This window comes from Protomyctophum parallelum, assembly GCF_964188405.1.
Source record: "Protomyctophum parallelum genome assembly, chromosome: 6".
In the NCBI taxonomy this organism is placed as follows: Eukaryota; Metazoa; Chordata; class Actinopteri; order Myctophiformes; family Myctophidae; genus Protomyctophum; species Protomyctophum parallelum.
In genome coordinates, this window is record NC_139701.1 from 51,233,433 (window position 1) to 51,257,085 (window position 23,653).

Here is a 23,653-nt window from a genome sequence, read left to right on the forward strand (position 1 = left end):
ATTGGACAAATTAAAGGTATGTTTTGATCAAAATAAATTATCACTTAATCTGAAAAAAACTAAATATATGGTCTTTGGCAAACAAAAAACACTGATGAACACAAACATTGAGGTCAAAATTGATAATATCATACTAGAAAGAGTTTTTGATAATCTGTTTTTAGGAGTAATAATAGATCATAAGTTCTCTTGGAAACCCCACATTAATTATATCCGGTCTAAATTAGCGAGAAATATTGGTGTCATGGGCAAAACAAGAAATGTCCTTGAGTCTAAATCACTATACACCCTCTATTGCACCCTTATAACACCATATCTCACCTACTGTGTGGAAGTGTGGGGTAACACTTACAAAAGCAACCTTCAGCCAATATATTTACTGCAGAAAAAAGCAATAAGAATAGTAAATAAAGTAAATTACTATGAACATACAAATCCACTGTTTCTAAATTCACAAACATTAAAGTTTTTTGATTTAGTTGATTTTAAAACAGCACAATTATTATTTAAAGCAAGACATAATCTGCTTCCTGGAAATATCCAAAAAAGGTTTAGGGATAGGGATGGGAGGTATGAGCTGAGAGGGGAACTAAACTTCAAACAAATAAGTGTTGAATCAACCTTAAAGAGCATGTGTGTTTCTGTCCATGGGGTTAAGCTGTGGAATAGCTTGTCTGAGACAATTAAGCAAAGCAACAACCTTAAACAATTTAAAAAGAGGCGCAAACAGGAATTATTGCATGGATATAACCTGGAATGAGTAGGGAGCTGAGCTATGTTTATGCCATGTAGAGTTGGACTTAGTAGCCTATAACATTTGGCTTTGTCTGTTTTTTGTCTTTTTTTCCTCCTTGTTTTTTTTTTTTTTTCTTTTGTCTTTCTCGTTGTCTGTTTTTATTTTCTGTTTTTGCTTTTGGTTTGTTTAATTTTCTATTCTTCTATAAATGTCATTTTTTTTTTTTTTTTGTGTTGATTGTTATGCATGTCTTCAACAGTATGTTGGAGCACGTTGAGATAAGGATAGGCACTTATAAGCTTTAAGCTTCTGCCTATGCCTTTTTGATCACAAAAGAAAAAGTAAACTGTTTTTGTGTAATGTCTCCCTCTGAAAGATCGAAATAAACTATTCATTCATTCATTCATATTTTAGTTCAAGTCCTTGGTGTTCCAACTTGTTTTTGTGCAAAACAGCATAGTAGCCAGCCCCTGCATGGCTACATGGTGACTGCTATACCAATGAAAGTTCTGTCTGGAAAAACTGTCAAGAGTTTAATTTGGCAGTTCATAATTTCAAGGCTCCTCATGTCTTTCCTTTCCTTCGTGTTGCAGTGCTGTGTAGTGTCGGTGTGAACAGTAAGCACCCGTTACAGTTCTGGTTGTGGTGCCCTATGCACAGGCAACCGAAAATACATGTGGGCCTTTCCCCTATAGAAAGTCCAACGTCTCTCGGTGCCCCTTTCCCCCATTGCTGCTTCAGTGCACATATGCCCACACGTATGCTACAATGCAAACAGGTACGATGCAGGAGTTGTGTATGGAAATAAGAATCAGTAGGATAGCCTTGTTCTGAAACTTGTGGCAGGGGCGGAGCTAACGGGGGTGTAGGGGGGGTAGTCACACCCCGGCCCGGACCTCCTGAGGGCCCGGGCTGTCAGCTGACCGATTGACGATTTTTTACACAGTCACTCACGACTGATAAAACCAGCGGGCCCCCGCGAATCCCGCAATTAACCAGATACAGAGGAGCTTATATAGCCTATATAATAGCCTACACTTTAGCAAAATATCATGTCTGATGAGAATGTAGCCTACTGCGCTGGACTGTACAAGCACCGTGGAGTCTGTCTCAAGCCCACCACACACCGGCTGCGTCCGCCGCGCGGCGCGGACACAGCCGCCTCCATTATTTTTCAATGAACCTAACGCACACCGGCTCCGTCCGCCGCGTCGCGCCGCGGCGCCTGGCGCGCCGATAGAACCCAGTTCTATTTTCCAGGCGGCGCCACGCGGCAACGCGCCGCAGACGGTCGCAGACGGTGTGTGTCGGGCTTCACACTCTCTCCAACAGACATCCTCACTTCTCAGCCACGCTCCAAAAGTGCAGCACCTGTCACTCATTAGTAGGCTAATCACTCTGTGAGGATTTAGGAGTGCATATGTGTGGATAACTTCCTTTTCTCCACAACGGACTGTTTAGATTCTAAACCCCTTCTTGTTTCTTTTGCCTGTGTGCGATCACTCAGAAGGTGAAACAGAACACAAAGATGAGTAGTAGACTATTTATTTTTTAACACACTGACGCACGCACCTCTCTCTCTCTACGTCTCTCTCTCTCTCTACGTCTCTCTCTCTCTCTCTCGTGTGTGCACTGCTGCGCAATGTCACAGACACAGGCGCGATCAATAATATATAGCATAAATAATAGGCAAAATATAGCACTTTCCCTCTATCTGTGACTGTGATCAGCTCCTCACACTCACACACAACTCCTCTCTCGACTCTCGTTCATGGCCCGGTCGTGCCGTCTCACACCCCGGCCCGGGCCAATGTTGTTCCGCCACTGACTTGTGGTGATGTGAATCTGTGTCGGGCTGGTGGCACTGTGGCCGTGTGACGCTGAACATACCACCACGCAATGCGCACACTCCGCCGTGCGGTCCGGTCCAATCCTGATGATTTCTGCTTCATGTCTGCTGTTTAAGTGCCGATGTCCACGTCGGTAATCGCTCCTATAGCTCTGACCGGGTGGCAATCGATCACCTCCAGTTACAGCAGATGCAGAAATTCGCTGCTGATGTTCCCGGTGTATCCGGTAGCCCCAATAGCTCCGGGTTGCAACGATTAAATTTGCCTGAAATCTGGAATGGTGAAAGCTTCTTTCACGCAAGACTCAATAACATTGACAGGTGGTCTCCCTTTTAACGTATGATTATACAGAACACTGAATTTCGGTGAATAAGTTGTTCTAACACAATAAGGACATCCTCTGTGCAGTCAAGTCAATCAGTTGCTTGTCAAATTACAGTTGCAAGACTCTTCCTGCGGGTTCATATGCAAAACGTCTCTAGGTATTCATAGGCCTGACAGGCAGATGAGTGTGAAGTTTATTCTTCAGTGTCTTTCTTGCTGGTCTCCTGTCCTTCAAAAATAGGGTACTTCTCACAGACGTTTCCCCAAGTCAAGGTGCCGTTGGACAGATCTCGGATAATCTCGGGCAACTCACTGACCTCGGCTCTGATCTGTGTCATTGAGTCACGGTCTCTCAGAGTAGCTGTGTGAGGCGTCTTGTTCACTGTGTCAAAGTCAATGGTGATGCCAAAAGCCACCCCGATCTCATCCGTCCTGGCATAGCGCCTCCCGATGGATCCTGAAGAGTCGTCCACTTTGTGAGACACACCGTTTTTGGTCAGTGCCTCGGATAAATCCTTCACGAAAGGCACAAATTCCTGATTTTGACTCAAAGGAAGGACAGAGCATTTATATGGAGCCACAGTGGCAGGGAAGCTGAAATACGTTCTTTGTTCGTCACCTTCTCTGACTTGGAATGTGTGCTCGAAGATACTATACATTATTCTGCCAATTCCAAACGAGGGCTCAATTACATTAGGAACAACCTCCTCCACATGCAGTGTCTTCTGGAAGCGTTTTACACTGACCATGTCCTTTGTGAGTTTGAAAGACTTTCCTTCAGTCTCGATTGTAAACTCTCCATTTTCACTGAGTAGCTGCTCCTGCTCCGTAATGAAGCACTCATCACACACAGCAAGGTACTCCATCGCTAGCTTGGCATCCTTTTTGTAGGCCTTGCCCAGGGCCCCTTTGTTGGCCTCAAACTGTACAACATTTACAACCTTGGGCTCCTTCAGAGGCTTCTCAGCAACCAGAGGGACCTTTGTAGCCCGTGCGTGGCATTGGAGATCAAAACATGAACGATCAGCGCATCCTACAATCTCTATCCATCCGTAAGAGGTTTTGGTCTCTGCATCCCAGCAGTCACAGGCATAATGGGCCATCTCATTGTCCATGTGCTGACGGAAGCGTAGCTTATCTTTGGAAACACCAACTTTTGTGAGATAGAGGTAGATCCTACCAATGAAGTATCCCAGGACGGAGTTATTGATTACTCCCTTGTCCACAGCATCACCAAGCGTCATGACGCAGGCTGACTGGCCACTGGTCTGGGCCTTGGAGGAGTACAGCATTATATCCAGGTCTCTTACATTGCAGAATTTAGGGTGGACCTTCTCAGTCGGGTCCACAAAGTGCTCGATCTCAGCCATGGTGAACTCTCTGACACGAATGAGTCCTGAGCGGGGAGAGATTTCATTCCTGAAGGAGTTGCCAATCTGAGCAGCAGCAAACGGAAGTTTTCCCTGGTTAAACTCCAACAGACGTTTGAAATTGAGGAAGATTCCCTGAGCGGTTTCGGGCCTCAGATAGCCTTTCATATTGCCTGATGGCCCAATGGATGTCTGAAACATCAGGTTGAAGGCGACGGGGGCGGAGACGTCATTTCCTGAGGTGGGCGACTTGACGGCGTATTTCACAAAGTAGTCGGTCAATTCTTGCTGGGTGAAGTTGTCCATCTGAGTGATGCATTCCTCCATCTCAGCCTTCTTCTCTGCAGCACACTTCTTATCAGACATCAGCTTCTGGAGGTGGGCTTTGAGGAGATGGTCAGCCCTGAAGCATTCACCATTCTTGACATCTTTCACCATGTAGTCAGCAAACTTCTCCACATGTCCTGAGGTCTTGAGGACATTCTCTGGGGTGAGCATGGTGCAGTCGATCTCCAGAATCTGCTCCTCCTGGATGAAGTGCTGCCTCCAGGTTTGCAGGATGTTGTTCTTCAGGGCACAGCCCACAGGGCCAAAGTCATACAGACCGCTCACACCGCCATAGATGGCAAAGGCCTGATCATAGAAGAATCGCCTCTTCAAAGTATCTTCCATCTTGGTTCTGTCAACAATGTCATCTTTGGGCTGCAAGGCCAGTTCCTTGGCCTCAAATGTTCTCTTCCTTGCTTTTAGTTCAGCAACAGCTTTAGCGACGTCTACATCAGGGGCGCCTTCATCTTTCATTTTGCGCACCAAATCTCCCTGTTCTTTGACTGCCACCCGGAGCGGGGCCAGAACCTCTTCTATGTTACCATCCATGGTGTTGTTCTGTTGTCCTTCGGAGGAGACTAGCTGCTGCTGCTGCGACCAAAAGTCCTTGTTGTGCTTCTTCCTCTTCCGCGAGCAGACCGACAGTGAGAAGGGTCTCTGGTGGCGGGGCGAGGCTCTCTGCGGCGGGCAGAACAAGTTGGAGGAGAGGGTAGTGGTGCTCCGGGTCCTCAGCAGTGCTGATGTTGCGCTACGGAGTAGAAGCATATGGTTGGTTTTCAATTTATGTAGTGTCCAAGCCCTATGCTTGAACACTGGTTAACTGATGGCAAGGAGGTTGTTCAGACGTGTGATCAAATGAACTGAAGGCTTAAATACCCTGGGTAACCATGGCAACCCTGGCCTCGCCCATGCCCTGCTGTGATGTCATCAATACATACATATACACACACCATTAAAATCTCTTAAATCAGTAGTCATCGTATGGCTCTTACACCAGCCCCTTAATTGCTTATGGCAGAAAATGAAAATGCAATTATTAAAACAAATGTACAAAGAGCCATAAAGAAAAACCCAAACTAATTCAAAATACATAAACACATACAAAAACACATTTAACTCATGTGTCATTGTTCAAAATCCAATTTAAAATTATTTCATGGTGGCATAGCTTAATGGCTTCACATAATTAAGGCATATTTTAGTTCAAGTCCTTGGTGTTCCAACTTGTTTTTGTGCAAAACAGCATAGTAGCCAGCCCCTGCATGGCTACATGGTGACTGCTGTACCAATGAAAGTTCTGTCTGGAAAAACTGTCAAGAGTTTAATTTGGCAGTTCATAATTTCAAGGCTCCTCATGTCTTTCCTTTCCTTCGTGTTGCAGTGCTGTGTAGTGTCGGTGTGAACAGTAAGCACCCGTTACAGTTCTGGTTGTGGTGCCCTATGCACAGGCAACCGAAAATACATGTGGGCCTTTCCCCTATAGAAAGTCCAACGTCTCTCGGTGCCCCTTTCCCCCATTGCTGCTTCAGTGCACATATGCCCACACGTATGCTACAATGCAAACAGGTACGATGCAGGAGTTGTGTATGGAAATAAGAATCAGTAGGATAGCCTTGTTCTGAAACTTGTGGTGATGTGAATCTGTGTCGGGCTGGTGGCACTGTGGCCGTGTGACGCTGAACATACCACCACGCAATGCGCACACTCCGCCGTGCGGTCCGGTCCAATCCTGATGATTTCTGCTTCATGTCTGCTGTTTAAGTGCCGATGTCCACGTCGGTAATCGCTCCTATAGCTCTGACCGGGTGGCAATCGATCACCTCCAGTTACAGCAGATGCAGAAATCCGCTGCTGATGTTCCCGGTGTATCCGGTAGCCCCAATAGCTCCGGCTCCGGGTTGCAACGATCACATCCAGCCTTGCGTGTCCGTCGTCTCACCAGTCACACTGCACCGACACACACCACACCATGGTCCGTATAGTCCGAACGAGCCCCGCTGGTTATGTTTAATAAATTCAAATTAAATTTGCCTGAAATCTGGAATGGTGAAAGCTTCTTTCACGCAAGACTCAATAACATTGACAGGTGGTCTCCCTTTTAACGTATGATTATACAGAACACTGAATTTTGGTGAATAAGTTGTTCTAACACAATAAGGACATCCTCTGTGCAGTCAAGTCAATCAGTTGCTTGTCAAATTACAGTTGCAAGACTCTTCCTGCGGGTTCATATGCAAAACGTCTCTAGGTATTCATAGGCCTGACAGGCAGATGAGTGTGAAGTTTATTCTTCAGTGTCTTTCTTGCTGGTCTCCTGTCCTTCAAAAATAGGGTACTTCTCACAGACGTTTCCCCAAGTCAAGGTGCCGTTGGACAGATCTCGGATAATCTCGGGCAACTCACTGACCTCGGCTCTGATCTGTGTCATTGAGTCACGGTCTCTCAGAGTAGCTGTGTGAGGCGTCTTGTTCACTGTGTCAAAGTCAATGGTGATGCCAAAAGCCACCCCGATCTCATCCGTCCTGGCATAGCGCCTCCCGATGGATCCTGAAGAGTCGTCCACTTTGTGAGACACACCGTTTTTGGTCAGTGCCTCGGATAAATCCTTCACGAAAGGCACAAATTCCTGATTTTGACTCAAAGGAAGGACGGAGCATTTATATGGAGCCACAGTGGCAGGGAAGCTGAAATACGTTCTTTGTTCGTCACCTTCTCTGACTTGGAATGTGTGCTCGAAGATACTATACATTATTCTGCCAATTCCAAACGAGGGCTCAATTACATTAGGAACAACCTCCTCCACATGCAGTTGTAACGGTTTCCTCAGTAGCTTGGGGTGCCAGGCAGGTGTGTACCTACCAGAGAGGACTTAGCCTCTCCTTTTTTTTAATGTAGCCAGGTGGTTCGAGGAAACTGACAAAGGACTCAATAAAAGATAAAGAACCCTTAAATGTGATGGATTAGAACAGGATTTATATTGAAACCAGGGGTTATGGGTTAGGTTACAACATTAAAATAAAACAACAAAATCAGGAAATGGCATTCAATATTCATATAACGAAAAAGCAACAAATCATGAAAACCCCCAAAATGATATATTCAATAAATGTTCAACTGAAACTTTTGTGTACAAATGGGGTTAAATTCACCACTCCTTGGAAAGCCAACAAAACCGGTCTTTGTGAGTTCAGTCAATGACGAACAAAATAAAGATCCTCTTGCTGGTAATGAAGTGTTTTTTTGTCCCAATGTTATTGTTTGTCCTTGCTGGTAATGAAGTGTTTTTTTGTCCCAATGTTATTGTTTGTCCTTGCTGGTAATGAAGTGTTTTTTTTTGTCCCAATGTTATTGTTTGTCGTCCAAATGTTATTGTTTGTTGTCCAAATGTTAGTGTTTGTCTGGGTTACCTGTGAGTGTGTTTTAATGTCCCACTCGGTCAACTCAAACAGAGGCAAACAAGCCTCCTGCAGCAATTCACCTCCTCCGTTTACTTCTCCTCCCTGGATTTTATCACAGAGGAGTTTGAAGAGTCTCGACGGCAGGCCTTCTTCTGCAGGGGGTGCATACGTTTCTAAACATGCTCTAACTCGAGCTAAAAATAAACAAACTGTTAGAGAAGAGTGCAGAGTGCTGGACACTGTCCTTCAGAGCTGCTGCCAGCACACAAACTGTTTTCTCACACCTAGAGTGACACACCTGTGGCAACTATAACCTGAGTAGGGAGATTGCCAGGTGTCAATCATCGTTACCTGGTGATGGCCTGTTAATTATTCAATTAAGAGTCACTTGTGACTCTGGCCGTCACAGTGTCTTCTGGAAGCGTTTTACACTGACCATGTCCTTTGTGAGTTTGAAAGACTTTCCTTCAGTCTCGATTGTAAACTCTCCATTTTCACTGAGTAGCTGCTCCTGCTCCGTAATGAAGCACTCATCACACACAGCAAGGTACTCCATCGCTAGCTTGGCATCCTTTTTGTAGGCCTTGCCCAGGGCCCCTTTGTTGGCCTCAAACTGTACAACATTTACAACCTTGGGCTCCTTCAGAGGCTTCTCAGCAACCAGAGGGACCTTTGTAGCCCGTGCGTGGCATTGGAGATCAAAACATGAACGATCAGCGCATCCTACAATCTCTATCCATCCGTAAGAGGTTTTGGTCTCTGCATCCCAGCAGTCACAGGCATAATGGGCCATCTCATTGTCCATGTGCTGACGGAAGCGTAGCTTATCTTTGGAAACACCAACTTTTGTGAGATAGAGGTAGATCCTACCAATGAAGTATCCCAGGACGGAGTTATTGATTACTCCCTTGTCCACAGCATCACCAAGCGTCATGACGCAGGCTGACTGGCCACTGGTCTGGGCCTTGGTCTGGGCCTTGGAGGAGTACAGCATTATATCCAGGTCTCTTACATTGCAGAATTTAGGGTGGACCTTCTCAGTCGGGTCCACAAAGTGCTCGATCTCAGCCATGGTGAACTCTCTGACACGAATGAGTCCTGAGCGGGGAGAGATTCCATTCCTGAAGGAGTTGCCAATCTGAGCAGCAGCAAACGGAAGTTTTCCCTGGTTAAACTCCAACAGACGTTTGAAATTGAGGAAGATTCCCTGAGCGGTTTCGGGCCTCAGATAGCCTTTCATATTGCCTGATGGCCCAATGGATGTCTGAAACATCAGGTTGAAGGCGACGGGGCGGAGACGTCATTTCCTGAGGTGGGCGACTTGACGGCGTATTTCACAAAGTAGTCGGTCAATTCTTGCTGGGTGAAGTTGTCCATCTGAGTGATGCATTCCTCCATCTCAGCCTTCTTCTCTGCACCCGCTGGAGAAACTGCCATGGATGGGTACACTGCTTGGGGTAGTCAAAGTCAAATACGTAAAATGCCTTGAAGCACACATCAACAGCCCCAAGCAGTGTGTTTTCAGGGAATGCCTGACCTGCCATAATCACAAAGGCCTGGGCGGCACATCGTTGCGGTTCCCCCAGCACGAGGACAGATGGGGGCCTTCCCTCAGTCTGCAGGAGGTACTCCACCATATTTGTCCCAACCTAGACAGGGGCACAAAGAAAGAAAAATAAAAGTGAATGTTTAGTTGAAAGCAAATCATAAGCAAGATATCAAAATACCAGTTTGGGTTATCATATTTATATCAACTACAAGGAAGCCAAATTAAATCTAGTTAAACCCATTCTGACCTGAGATCAGATTAAAAAAATGTCTTCTACATCCTGACAGTTTTCTGAAAAAGCTATGTTTCTATGTCAGTGGTTCTTCGATTTTTCAAAAATAGCAGACTTACAAGCTCGTAGGGCGCCACTCGGTGGCGCGCTATGAGCTTGTATATATGCTATTTTTCAATAGCTAAAGCATAACATAATGCTAACACCAAAAGGGGTTCCCGCCCAGAATGGGTTCAAAACCAAAAAAAAGTGCAGCAATGTTTCTTTATCTGAAATTGGGTCTGGACCTCTCCAAAGTAGCCTAGAGTTAGAGTCCCGCTCCTGACAGACTTTGCTGCATGCCTGCACTCACCAGCCCTCTTACCATTTGCTGTCAATCTATCCCATCAAAAAAGAAGCCCAACAATAAATCATTAAAAAAACAAAACAGAATCAATGCAATTGTACTTACTGGCTTGAGATCGATGAAGGCCAAGCGGGACTCTTCAGCAGAGTGCCGGACAGACTTTTTGTTGGATCTATAGACAGTCTGTGGTAACAACCGGGGCAGCAGCCTGAGGGCAAGTTCCCCTTTGGCATCTGTAGATAAACAAGTGTCAAATACAATTTTAATACATTTTAAGACCTTTTCAATAACTCAAAGACAAAAAATACAATTACTGTTGAAAAGGAGATGGACATACTAGACTATTATCACAAATCAACAGAACTTGGCAAAAGCTATAACTGTAGATCCACAAGCTCAGTCTCACATGGCCAGACTGTTGCCTCTCACAATTTTCAAACGCTTCAGTCATACAGGAGTAACGAAAGCTCCATCATGAGTAAGCGATAAAGCGAGACTCTTCCCCACTTACATGTATTGTATGTTTCGTCTTTACAGTCCCGTAAAGTTTTCTTAAGAAATCACCTAAGCATATATAGCCTTCTGTTTAGTAGAAATGGAAATAAAAGCTATTTTAAAATATATTTTTGTTAACGGAAATAACAGATTACTTTTATTTAAGGAGGTGTAGTTCCAGACTCAAGGCATTCAGAGATGGCTATGTGAGACTAACTAGCTCATAACACATTTGAGCACGGTTGGAGAAAATCTATTTCCCATGATCTAAATCAAAAGTAAAGGAATCACAGGATCCTTGCTATGAAACAGAACAACATACCCAGTGACATCTCATCGACAGGAAATGAGGGGAGTTTTCCATCTCGTTTGGCCAGGTGCAGGACTTTCTCTGCATATTCGGACCTTTGTAGCCCGTGCGTGGCATTGGAGATCAAAACATGAACGATCAGCGCATCCTACAATCTCTATCCATCCGTAAGAGGTTTTGGTCTCTGCATCCCAGCAGTCACAGGCATAATGGGCCATCTCATTGTCCATGTGCTGACGGAAGCGTAGCTTATCTTTGGAAACACCAACTTTTGTGAGATAGAGGTAGATCCTACCAATGAAGTATCCCAGGACGGAGTTATTGATTACTCCCTTGTCCACAGCATCACCAAGCGTCATGACGCAGGCTGACTGGCCACTGGTCTGGGCCTTGGTCTGGGCCTTGGAGGAGTACAGCATTATATCCAGGTCTCTTACATTGCAGAATTTAGGGTGGACCTTCTCAGTCGGGTCCACAAAGTGCTCGATCTCAGCCATGGTGAACTCTCTGACACGAATGAGTCCTGAGCAGGGAGAGATTCCATTCCTGAAGGAGTTGCCAATCTGAGCAGCAGCAAACGGAAGTTTTCCCTGGTTAAACTCCAACAGACGTTTGAAATTGAGGAAGATTCCCTGAGCGGTTTCGGGCCTCAGATAGCCTTTCATATTGCCTGATGGCCCAATGGATGTCTGAAACATCAGGTTGAAGGCGACGGGGGCGGAGACGTCATTTCCTGAGGTGGGCGACTTGACGGCGTATTTCACAAAGTAGTCGGTCAATTCTTGCTGGGTGAAGTTGTCCATCTGAGTGATGCATTCCTCCATCTCAGCCTTCTTCTCTGCACCCGCTGGAGAAACTGCCATGGATGGGTACACTGCTTGGGGTAGTCAAAGTCAAATACGTAAAATGCCTTGAAGCACACATCAACAGCCCCAAGCAGTGTGTTTTCAGGGAATGCCTGACCTGCCATAATCACAAAGGCCTGGGCGGCACATCGTTGCGGTTCCCCCAGCACGAGGACAGATGGGGGCCTTCCCTCAGTCTGCAGGAGGTACTCCACCATATTTGTCCCAACCTAGACAGGGGCACAAAGAAAGAAAAATAAAAGTGAATGTTTAGTTGAAAGCAAATCATAAGCAAGATATCAAAATACCAGTTTGGGTTATCATATTTATATCAACTACAAGGAAGCCAAATTAAATCTAGTTAAACCCATTCTGACCTGAGATCAGATTAAAAAAATGTCTTCTACATCCTGACAGTTTTCTGAAAAAGCTATGTTTCTATGTCAGTGGTTCTTCGATTTTTCAAAAATAGCAGACTTACAAGCTCGTAGGGCGCCACTCGGTGGCGCGCTATGAGCTTGTATATATGCTATTTTTCAATAGCTAAAGCATAACATAATGCTAACACCAAAAGGGGTTCCCGCCCAGAATGGGTTCAAAACCAAAAAAAAGTGCAGCAATGTTTCTTTATCTGAAATTGGGTCTGGACCTCTCCAAAGTAGCCTAGAGTTAGAGTCCCGCTCCTGACAGACTTTGCTGCATGCCTGCACTCACCAGCCCTCTTACCATTTGCTGTCAATCTATCCCATCAATAAAGAAGCCCAACAATAAATCATTAAAAAAACAAAACAGAATCAATGCAATTGTACTTACTGGCTTGAGATCGATGAAGGCCAAGCGGGACTCTTCAGCGGAGTGCCGGACAGACTTTTTGTTGGATCTATAGACAGTCTGTGGTAACAACCGGGGCAGCAGCCTGAGGGCAAGTTCCCCTTTGGCATCTGTAGATAAACAAGTGTCAAATACAATTTTAATACATTTTAAGACCTTTTCAATAACTCAAAGACAAAAAATACAATTACTGTTGAAAAGGAGATGGACATACTAGACTATTATCACAAATCAACAGAACTTGGCAAAAGCTATAACTGTAGATCCACAAGCTCAGTCTCACATGGCCAGACTGTTGCCTCTCACAATTTCCAAACGCTTCAGTCATACAGGAGTAACGAAAGCTCCATCATGAGTAAGCGATAAAGCGAGACTCTTCCCCACTTACATGTATTGTATGTTTCGTCTTTACAGTCTCGTAAAGTTTTCTTAAGAAATCACCTAAGCATATATAGCCTTCTGTTTAGTAGAAATGGAAATAAAAGCTATTTTAAAATGTATTTTTTGTTAACGGAAATAACAGATTACTTTTATTTAAGGAGGTGTAGTTCCAGACTCAAGGCATTCAGAGATGGCTATGTGAGACTAACTAGCTCATAACACATTTGAGCACGGTTGGAGAAAATCTATTTCCCATGATCTAAATCAAAAGTAAAGGAATCACAGGATCCTTGCTATGAAACAGAACAACATACCCAGTGACATCTCATCGACAGGAAATGAGGGGAGTTTTCCATCTCGTTTGGCCAGGTGCAGGACTTTCTCTGCATATTCGGACCTTTGTAGCCCGTGCGTGGCATTGGAGATCAAAACATGAACGATCAGCGCATCCTACAATCTCTATCCATCCGTAAGAGGTTTTGGTCTCTGCATCCCAGCAGTCACAGGCATAATGGGCCATCTCATTGTCCATGTGCTGACGGAAGCGTAGCTTATCTTTGGAAACACCAACTTTTGTGAGATAGAGGTAGATCCTACCAATGAAGTATCCCAGGACGGAGTTATTGATTACTCCCTTGTCCACAGCATCACCAAGCGTCATGACGCAGGCTGACTGGCCACTGGTCTGGGCCTTGGTCTGGGCCTTGGAGGAGTACAGCATTATATCCAGGTCTCTTACATTGCAGAATTTAGGGTGGACCTTCTCAGTCGGGTCCACAAAGTGCTCGATCTCAGCCATGGTGAACTCTCTGACACGAATGAGTCCTGAGCGGGGAGAGATTCCATTCCTGAAGGAGTTGCCAATCTGAGCAGCAGCAAACGGAAGTTTTCCCTGGTTAAACTCCAACAGACATTTGAAATTGAGGAAGATTCCCTGAGCGGTTTCGGGCCTCAGATAGCCTTTCATATTGCCTGATGGCCCAATGGATGTCTGAAACATCAGGTTGAAGGCGACGGGGGCGGAGACGTCATTTCCTGAGGTGGGCGACTTGACGGCGTATTTCACAAAGTAGTCGGTCAATTCTTGCTGGGTGAAGTTGTCCATCTGAGTGATGCATTCCTCCATCTCAGCCTTCTTCTCTGCAGCACACTTCTTATCAGACATCGCTGGAGAAACTGCCATGGATGGGTACACTGCTTGGGGTAGTCAAAGTCAAATACGTAAAATGCCTTGAAGCACACATCAACAGCCCCAAGCAGTGTGTTTTCAGGGAATGCCTGACCTGCCATAATCACAAAGGCCTGGGCGGCACATCGTTGCGGTTCCCCCAGCACGAGGACAGATGGGGGCCTTCCCTCAGTCTGCAGGAGGTACTCCACCATATTTGTCCCAACCTAGACAGGGGCACAAAGAAAGAAAAATAAAAGTGAATGTTTAGTTGAAAGCAAATCATAAGCAAGATATCAAAATACCAGTTTGGGTTATCATATTTATATCAACTACAAGGAAGCCAAATGTAATCTAGTTAAACCCATTCTGACCTGAGATCAGATTAAAAAAATGTCTTCTACATCCTGACAGTTTTCTGAAAAAGCTATGTTTCTATGTCAGTGGTTCTTCGATTTTTCAAAAATAGCAGACTTACAAGCTCGTAGGGCGCCACTCGGTGGCGCGCTATGAGCTTGTATATATGCTATTTTTCAATAGCTAAAGCATAACATAATGCTAACACCAAAAGGGGTTCCCGCCCAGAATGGGTTCAAAACCAAAAAAAAGTGCAGCAATGTTTCTTTATCTGAAATTGGGTCTGGACCTCTCCAAAGTAGCCTAGAGTTAGAGTCCCGCTCCTGACAGACTTTGCTGCATGCCTGCACTCACCAGCCCTCTTACCATTTGCTGTCAACCTATCCCATCAATAAAGAAGCCCAACAATAAATCATTAAAAAAACAAAACAGAATCAATGCAATTGTACTTACTGGCTTGAGATCGATGAAGGCCAAGCGGGACTCTTCAGCGGAGTGCCGGACAGACTTTTTGTTGGATCTATAGACAGTCTGTGGTAACAACCGGGGCAGCAGCCTGAGGGCAAGTTCCCCTTTGGCATCTGTAGATAAACAAGTGTCAAATACAATTTTAATACATTTTAAGACCTTTTCAATAACTCAAAGACAAAAAATACAATTACTGTTGAAAAGGAGATGGACATACTAGACTATTATCACAAATCAACAGAACTTGGCAAAAGCTATAACTGTAGATCCACAAGCTCAGTCTCACATGGCCAGACTGTTGCCTCTCACAATTTCCAAACGCTTCAGTCATACAGGAGTAACGAAAGCTCCATCATGAGTAAGCGATAAAGCGAGACTCTTCCCCACTTACATGTATTGTATGTTTCGTCTTTACAGTCTCGTAAAGTTTTCTTAAGAAATCACCTAAGCATATAAAGCCTTCTGTTTAGTAGAAATGGAAATAAAAGCTATTTTAAAATATATTTTTTGTTAACGGAAATAACAGATTACTTTTATTTAAGGAGGTGTAGTTCCAGACTCAAGGCATTCAGAGATGGCTATGTGAGACTAACTAGCTCATAACACATTTGAGCACGGTTGGAGAAAATCTATTTCCCATGATCTAAATCAAAAGTAAAGGAATCACAGGATCCTTGCTATGAAACAGAACAACATACCCAGTGACATCTCATCGACAGGAAATGAGGGGAGTTTTCCATCTCGTTTGGCCAGGTGCAGGACTTTCTCTGCATATTCGGACCTTTGTAGCCCGTGCGTGGCATTGGAGATCAAAACATGAACGATCAGCGCATCCTACAATCTCTATCCATCCGTAAGAGGTTTTGGTCTCTGCATCCCAGCAGTCACAGGCATAATGGGCCATCTCATTGTCCATGTGCTGACGGAAGCGTAGCTTATCTTTGGAAACACCAACTTTTGTGAGATAGAGGTAGATCCTACCAATGAAGTATCCCAGGACGGAGTTATTGATTACTCCCTTGTCCACAGCATCACCAAGCGTCATGACGCAGGCTGACTGGCCACTGGTCTGGGCCTTGGTCTGGGCCTTGGAGGAGTACAGCATTATATCCAGGTCTCTTACATTGCAGAATTTAGGGTGGACCTTCTCAGTCGGGTCCACAAAGTGCTCGATCTCAGCCATGGTGAACTCTCTGACACGAATGAGTCCTGAGCGGGGAGAGATTCCATTCCTGAAGGAGTTGCCAATCTGAGCAGCAGCAAACGGAAGTTTTCCCTGGTTAAACTCCAACAGACGTTTGAAATTGAGGAAGATTCCCTGAGCGGTTTCGGGCCTCAGATAGCCTTTCATATTGCCTGATGGCCCAATGGATGTCTGAAACATCAGGTTGAAGGCGACGGGGGCGGAGACGTCATTTCCTGAGGTGGGCGACTTGACGGCGTATTTCACAAAGTAGTCGGTCAATTCTTGCTGGGTGAAGTTGTCCATCTGAGTGATGCATTCCTCCATCTCAGCCTTCTTCTCTGCAGCACACTTCTTATCAGACATCGCTGGAGAAACTGCCATGGATGGGTACACTGCTTGGGGTAGTCAAAGTCAAATACGTAAAATGCCTTGAAGCACACATCAACAGCCCCAAGCAGTGTGTTTTCAGGGAATGCCTGACCTGCCATAATCACAAAGGCCTGGGCGGCACATCGTTGCGGTTCACCCAGCACGAGGACAGATGGGGGCCTTCCCTCAGTCTGCAGGAGGTACTCCACCATATTTGTCCCAACCTAGACAGGGGCACAAAGAAAGAAAAATAAAAGTGAATGTTTAGTTGAAAGCAAATCATAAGCAAGATATCAAAATACCAGTTTGGGTTATCATATTTATATCAACTACAAGGAAGCCAAATTAAATCTAGTTAAACCCATTCTGACCTGAGATCAGATTAAAAAAATGTCTTCTACATCCTGACAGTTTTCTGAAAAAGCTATGTTTCTATGTCAGTGGTTCTTCGATTTTTCAAAAATAGCAGACTTACAAGCTCGTAGGGCGCCACTCGGTGGCGCGCTATGAGCTTGTATATATGCTATTTTTCAATAGCTAAAGCATAACATAATGCTAACACCAAAAGGGGTTCCCGCCCAGAAAAAAAAAGTGCAGCAATGTTTCTTTATCTGAAATTGGGTCTGGACCTCTCCAAAGTAGCCTAGAGTTAGAGTCCCGCTCCTGACAGACTTTGCTGCATGCCTGCACTCACCAGCCCTCTTACCATTTGCTGTCAATCTATCCCATCAATAAAGAAGCCCAACAATAAATCATTAAAAAAACAAAACAGAATCAATGCAATTGTACTTACTGGCTTGAGATCGATGAAGGCCAAGCGGGACTCTTCAGCGGAGTGCCGGACAGACTTTTTGTTGGATCTATAGACAGTCTGTGGTAACAACCGGGGCAGCAGCCTGAGGGCAAGTTCCCCTTTGGCATCTGTAGATAAACAAGTGTCAAATACAATTTTAATACATTTTAAGACCTTTTCAATAACTCAAAGACAAAAAATACAATTACTGTTGAAAAGGAGATGGACATACTAGACTATTATCACAAATCAACAGAACTTGGCAAAAGCTATAACTGTAGATCCACAAGCTCAGTCTCACATGGCCAGACTGTTGCCTCTCACAATTTTCAAACGCTTCAGTCATACAGGAGTAACGAAAGCTCCATCATGAGTAAGCGATAAAGCGAGACTCTTCCCCACTTACATGTATTGTATGTTTCGTCTTTACAGTCCCGTAAAGTTTTCTTAAGAAATCACCTAAGCATATATAGCCTTCCGTTTAGTAGAAATGGAAATAAAAGCTATTTTAAAATATATTTTTGTTAACGGAAATAACAGATTACTTTTATTTAAGGAGGTGTAGTTCCAGACTCAAGGCATTCAGAGATGGCTATGTGAGACTAACTAGCTCATAACACATTTGAGCACGGTTGGAGAAAATCTATTTCCCATGATCTAAATCAAAAGTAAAGGAATCACAGGATCCTTGCTATGAAACAGAACAACATACCCAGTGACATCTCATCGACAGGAAATGAGGGGAGTTTTCCATCTCGTTTGGCCAGGTGCAGGACTTTCTCTGCATATTCGGTCACCCATGTCTCAAACAACTTTGGTGCAGCCTCGCCATAAAGCTCCAAGAAGTCCTGTGATATCTAAAAAAAACAGGACAAATCTTTTTAAAAGATATTCAATGCAACAGCTGCCATTTCAATGAGAATATGTAGTAGGCATGGTTTATCCATACCATGCCTGGACTGGTGAGACGAGGGTACTCTGCTAGGATCTCTTTGATATCCTTGGATGCATTCTCCCGTATCCATCTGGCTCTGCAGAGAACGGTGTCCTTCATATACTTCTGGACCTGGGCTAAGGGTTCCAAGTTGTGCTTAAGCCATTCTCTTTTCCCATTTGACGCTCCGTCTGGTGTGGTCGATTCTATAGAAAAGATACAAAACATTGTTCTTCCTTTATGACAAGTTTGCACAGTTTGTTAATTCAATGGTAAAAGCTCATTATTAGTCAGTTGAATCTTGACCACTAGGTCAAAAATTGTGTCATATCCTGTCTCGGTGAGACATGACCTTTGACACAATCTAAATGTCTTAATAGAATAGCAGGAAGACAAATTTCAACCAACCCAATTGTATTACCTGGTATTTCTGCCCTGTGTCGCTCATTGGCTTCCGGCATTTGCTGACTGGACCCAGGACTTTGCCCACTGGACCCAGAACTGTGCTGACTGGACTGAGGCCGTTTCCTATTTCGAGAATTATGAAGCCTTTCCTCAATGAATCCAGTAGCTGGAAAGTAGCACGTTTTACCATCTTTGGTTTGTCCCTTCCGGCTTTTGATCCACCATATTTCCTGGAAACGATAAAGACAAGATAGAACTCTGTGTCAACCTTTGCAATGTTATGTTTCAACCCTTTACTTGTACAGTGTGTGACAAAGGCTTTAGTCAACATGGTAATCTAAAATCACACACGATACAGGGGAAAAACCTTTTGAGTGTAAAGTTTGTGAAAAAGGCTTTATTCGCATAGATAAGCTAAAAGCACACATGACTCATACAGGGGAAAAGCCCTTTACCTGTACAGTTTGTGGCAAGGGCTGTAGTCAAAATAGGGACTTAAAACGACACATGACTCCTCATACAGGGGGAAAGCCCTTTGAGTGTTGTGGCTAAAGGTTTAGTAAAAATATGAAAACACACATGAAGACACATACAGAGGTAGAAGCTGTTAAATGATGAGTGCTTTTTTCAGAGAGTTGACATAATTATCACCAAATTAATCCAGCTAGATATATTCAACATGATTGACTATATACAATGATAGGTTACTGAGTTACCGCTACTGAGTTACCGCTCAGGTAACACCAGGTGTCCTGCATGCTGGCGTGTGAAGTATGACCACTTATTCAAAAGTATATATAAACAACAAGGCCAGGGGAAGAAAACTCACATAGCCAGTGGCTGATTCATCTTTCAGTACTGGGAAGGTCTGCACCAAGGATTGAGCCATGGCCTCTTTTATTTCCTTGGCCGGCCTGTAAAGATAGAACGCACATTTCACCATTTCTGGTATCTGAACATTTTAAAAAGGAAGCAAAGTTCAGTAAATAAACAACCAGGTGAAAGAGTGCAATTCCTACAGTGCAATTCCTACATTTTACAATTCCAGACACACTCACTCACTCTCTCCCTGAACACAAAACACTAGAGTTGATCAGGACAGATTTAAACCTAGACTTACTTCTCTCCGAACCTTTCCCTCAGGAATGACACCAATATTTGGACTAGGGTAATGCGCTCTTTTACGCAGATCGCTTCATTTTTTTCAAGGATCTTCAAAAGGTCCAGGCCACTGGGGACGGCAGAAAGAATTTCTCGGATGTTCTGAGAAAAATGACAATAGCTGTTAAGGATGCATTACCATTAACCAATTTAACTCTGGCATACAGATTCCGCACACAAATCAAAGGTGAACATTTAGTATCCAAAAACATTTCCCTAGCAAAATAAAAAGGAACAAGTACTGACAAGAAAATAGACCATGTAGTTTAAATAATATTGAAGTCCTAAGATGTGTACTGGATCCAAGTGCTCCTAGACTTCCATTTATCTAGAAACATCAGCTGGTTTAAGTGCTTAGGATAAAATACAATAAAATAATAACTTACAAAAGCTGGAGCCGGTTGTAGAACCAACATCGGTTCTGCTGCTCTCGGTTCAACCATGGGGGATATGTTAGGGATGCCATGGCTCATAGATCCAGATGCTGCTCCTGATTCCTCTATGGGGCATCATGGATTGCTGGTGGCTCAGTAGGCGGCAGAGCATTTGAAGCCTTCTGCTGCAAAGGAAGGTTGTCATATTGAGCTTACATAGAAGTTGTAGGTTCTTGTATACATGGATACATGGATGCATTAACAGTGTTGTTTTCCATTCAAGAAAAGTTAAAGGATACAGACCACGGATAAGAACCAGAAGCTAAACATTAAGTATGATTTTTTTAAGCAGTAATAATGTTAAGAATTAACCCTCCAGGTGAAAGTGTCATAGGGGTAAAGTGGTTAGTTCAAAAACAAAACTTTTACTTACAACACTTACACAATTTATCTCATCTCAGTCGTCCCAGTAGTTTCCCATCCCAGTGGTCCAAAAATGTATCTCAGTCAAAGATACACTGATCCTCTAACTTTGTAGCACGAAATATTACTATTAAACATGTAGTTAATGCGTTTCCAGTGAAACAAGGCTTAAAAAAAAAAAAAAGTATATATATATTTACAAGTGGCAGTTCAGATGTCTACCTGCAGTCTAGAAATGTTTATAGCGCAGAGAGATGTACAAAGTGTTACCATCGTCTCTGTATGACTGGACTGCATGTAGTGGGTGATGATCAAGCAGCTCTTTCACATCTATAGCCAACAAATCTGTGGTGGGGATCGCACAGTAAGCAAAGAAATGCTTATCAAACCCTAGTGTTTCCCACCTCTGCACAACTAGCTTTACCATTTGCTCAAGAACCAAAATGGCTTTTATAAGCCCAAATTGAGGATCTCCGTCTTGGTCATAGGACATAAACACAGTCATGCCTGGTCTGTATGTTGTCCCCTTAACCGTGACCCTGGCTGGTACATAGAGTTCGCTGAATAGGGGAATTCCTGCCAGACCACTTTGAATATCTTTATGGCCTTCAAGATTGGCCAGGAAGGTGGTGTACCCTGGACCAATGTCCGTGTTGTGGCTTAACACAGACCCACACATGAAACTGTAGAATTGCATGATCTGGTGTCTATATGCCATGGTTTTGCAGATGTTGCGAAAGTTACAAGTGACGTGACTGACTTGTTTAAAGAATCCATGTTTTGCCTCAAAACGCATTACCCACAAATGTATCAATGGTCCAAGGGTTCTAATAACTCTGGGATAATAATGGACCATGAAATGATGTTTGGGACGCAAATGACGCTCAGGAAATAGCTCCAGGAAAAGAGTGTGATGCTCTTCAATGATTTTATTCAAGTAACGTGTTGCTGCAGGAGTAACCGATGGAGAGAAGATTATCTCCATACACATTAATAATAGTAGGAGAAGCTCCCATTCCTTGTTGCCGGTAGGGATCAGGTCACCTATCATCACTGGAAGTAACCTCAGTAGGCACCACGTCTGGGCTGCAGACTGCCTCAGGGCACTGTCGATGTTCTTTAGATCACTCTTACCTATTATGGAGGGCTTGTTTCCCATATCACTAAAGCCGTAATCAAAGCTTGTGATGCGGTAGTTCAGCTTATCTAGGGAGATATGCTTTTGCTCTATGAGTGAATTCAACACAAGCTTAAGTTCGTATGGCCCCACCCCTTCCAAGATGTCATGCATTATGTCTACTGCTATATTGTCTGTCACGTGATAAAATGACAGGCTGTTGAGGACACTGTCTGTTTTTAGGCCCGTCTTACTGCTGTCGTTTGTCTGCAAGTCTGCCTTGTGAGTAGTGACATCACGCAACAGCGTAGGATCTTCCTGTGTCTGCACTTTCAAGACATCTCGATGTACTCGGCACAACCGACATACATGGTTTCCTGAAAAGCTCTCAATGTAGCCAAGCATCGCATTCAAGCCCAAATTGTCTCCCACTACCTGGACAACTGTGAATTTCACAACACCATGAAAGTTACAAGTGTTAACAGTAATGCCTTCCCTCTCAAGACACTTTAGTTCTTCCACAATAGGGCGCATCACTGCATCAATGCTATAGGTCTTCGCATCATCAGATTTATACACTGCCAACAGGAAATGTGACTGCAAATTGGAAAGTAGGTCTGGTGGCAAACTCTTCAAAATAAAATAAATAAAGCCTAGCTTGTGAACCGCAGTCTTTGACCCAAGAGGGTTGACCGTTTTACATTCATCGTTATACAACAACAACGGGATAGACACCTCTTTCAAAAAGAGTGGATGGGTTTTGCAATACTCCCCATCAAATATATCCTGAAGAGCACCCCTCTCTTCGTGTTGCCATTCCATCATGGCCTGTAAAATACCAGGAAGTTCCAGTATCTTGACCAAAAGGCGCTTGAGTGGAATACGCTGATAGGCATCAGTCACAGCAACTTGACGAACATTGCCAGTGGCAGAGTCCCTCTGCTGTACAAAGGTATGACTGCCAGGAAAAACCTCCTCAATTGGCTGAATGAAGTTCCCAGAATTACTAAAATACTTCATCTGTTTATAGTCCGTCTCAAGTCCTTTGAAAGGGTCAACTGCATCTAAAAAGTCCTGCCTGAGCTCCTGTACCTGTGGGCTTTGGTCATGACCAAACTGACTAAACAGTGACATAGTCTTAGTTTGTAGTCTGCCCACTAGATCTCCAATTAAACTTGTTTAAGTTTGCTGAACCACATAGTTAACGTTTGAAAATGTCTGGGAAGATTTAGATCTGAGATGAGCTATAAAACGGGCTACTCTCTCTGTGATTCCCTCTTGCTCTAGTTCATCCCAGTCGTCGTCATTCTCATCATTTTATGCTACTTGATCACCTTGCTGCACTAACTCTTCGGCATTGAAAATGTTAGCAGCCTGATTCGGTACATCAGCTGGCTGAGCCAGGCCCGGGTTCTCTGTGTGTACACTTCTTATGTGCCTTCTGTACGATCTAATGAAAGAAAATTGTCTGTTGCAGCCACTTTCACAACATTGGAAGTAAGTCGAAGAACTATTTATATTGTGAATAATGCGTAGATGTGAAAAGAGAGACCTGTCATCACCGGGAATTTAAAGCATACAAATGCCATCTGGTTAGATAATGTTGAGCCCCTTGGAGCTTCAGTGATAACTACTTACAAGTTCTCTATAAAGTTTAGAGAATTTTAGCCTGGGGCCAATTTTTGGGATCAAACTGCGAATGGTGTCCTCATCTAACAAATGGAATGCCTCTTCATCAATGTCTTGAGCTGGAAGACATAAAACACAGACATCTTAGAATTTTTACAGTAATACAATTCCCAACACTTTCCATTCAGGGTGCTGATTAGAGTCTGATCTGGTCAGGGAGCTGATATTGTGCATGTAACAACACTAGAGACCGACCGATAATCGGCCGGCCGATA

At 44.0% G+C, this 23,653-nt stretch overlaps 2 protein-coding genes across 2 annotated transcripts; both read right to left on the reverse strand.

Moving 5' to 3' along the window:
• Positions 1-2,854: 2,854 nt before the first annotated feature.
• Positions 2,855-5,373, reverse strand: LOC310860992 (glycine--tRNA ligase-like). Its single transcript, XM_083768230.1, has one exon. The coding sequence runs from the start codon at positions 5,370-5,372 to the stop codon at positions 3,105-3,107; it is 2,268 nt and encodes a 755-aa protein (XP_083624356.1). The 5' UTR covers position 5,373; the 3' UTR covers positions 2,855-3,104.
• Positions 5,374-6,675: 1,302 nt separating this feature from the next.
• On the reverse strand, positions 6,676-16,536 carry LOC310860080 (glycine--tRNA ligase-like; the record flags this gene model as incomplete). Its single annotated transcript, XM_083766843.1, has 6 exons — positions 6,676-7,429; positions 8,413-8,675; positions 13,392-14,170; positions 14,278-14,389; positions 14,973-15,100; positions 15,969-16,536. The coding sequence occupies 6 exons, from the start codon at positions 16,534-16,536 to the stop codon at positions 6,892-6,894; spliced, it is 2,388 nt and encodes a 795-aa protein (XP_083622969.1). The 3' UTR covers positions 6,676-6,891.
• Positions 16,537-23,653: the final 7,117 nt, after the last annotated feature.

Bases quoted from the DNA above. Each gene is read 5' to 3' on its own strand.
- LOC310860992 (XM_083768230.1), bottom strand. From the start codon at position 5,372: ATGCTTCTACTCCGTAGCGCAACATCAGCACTGCTGAGGACCCGGAGC.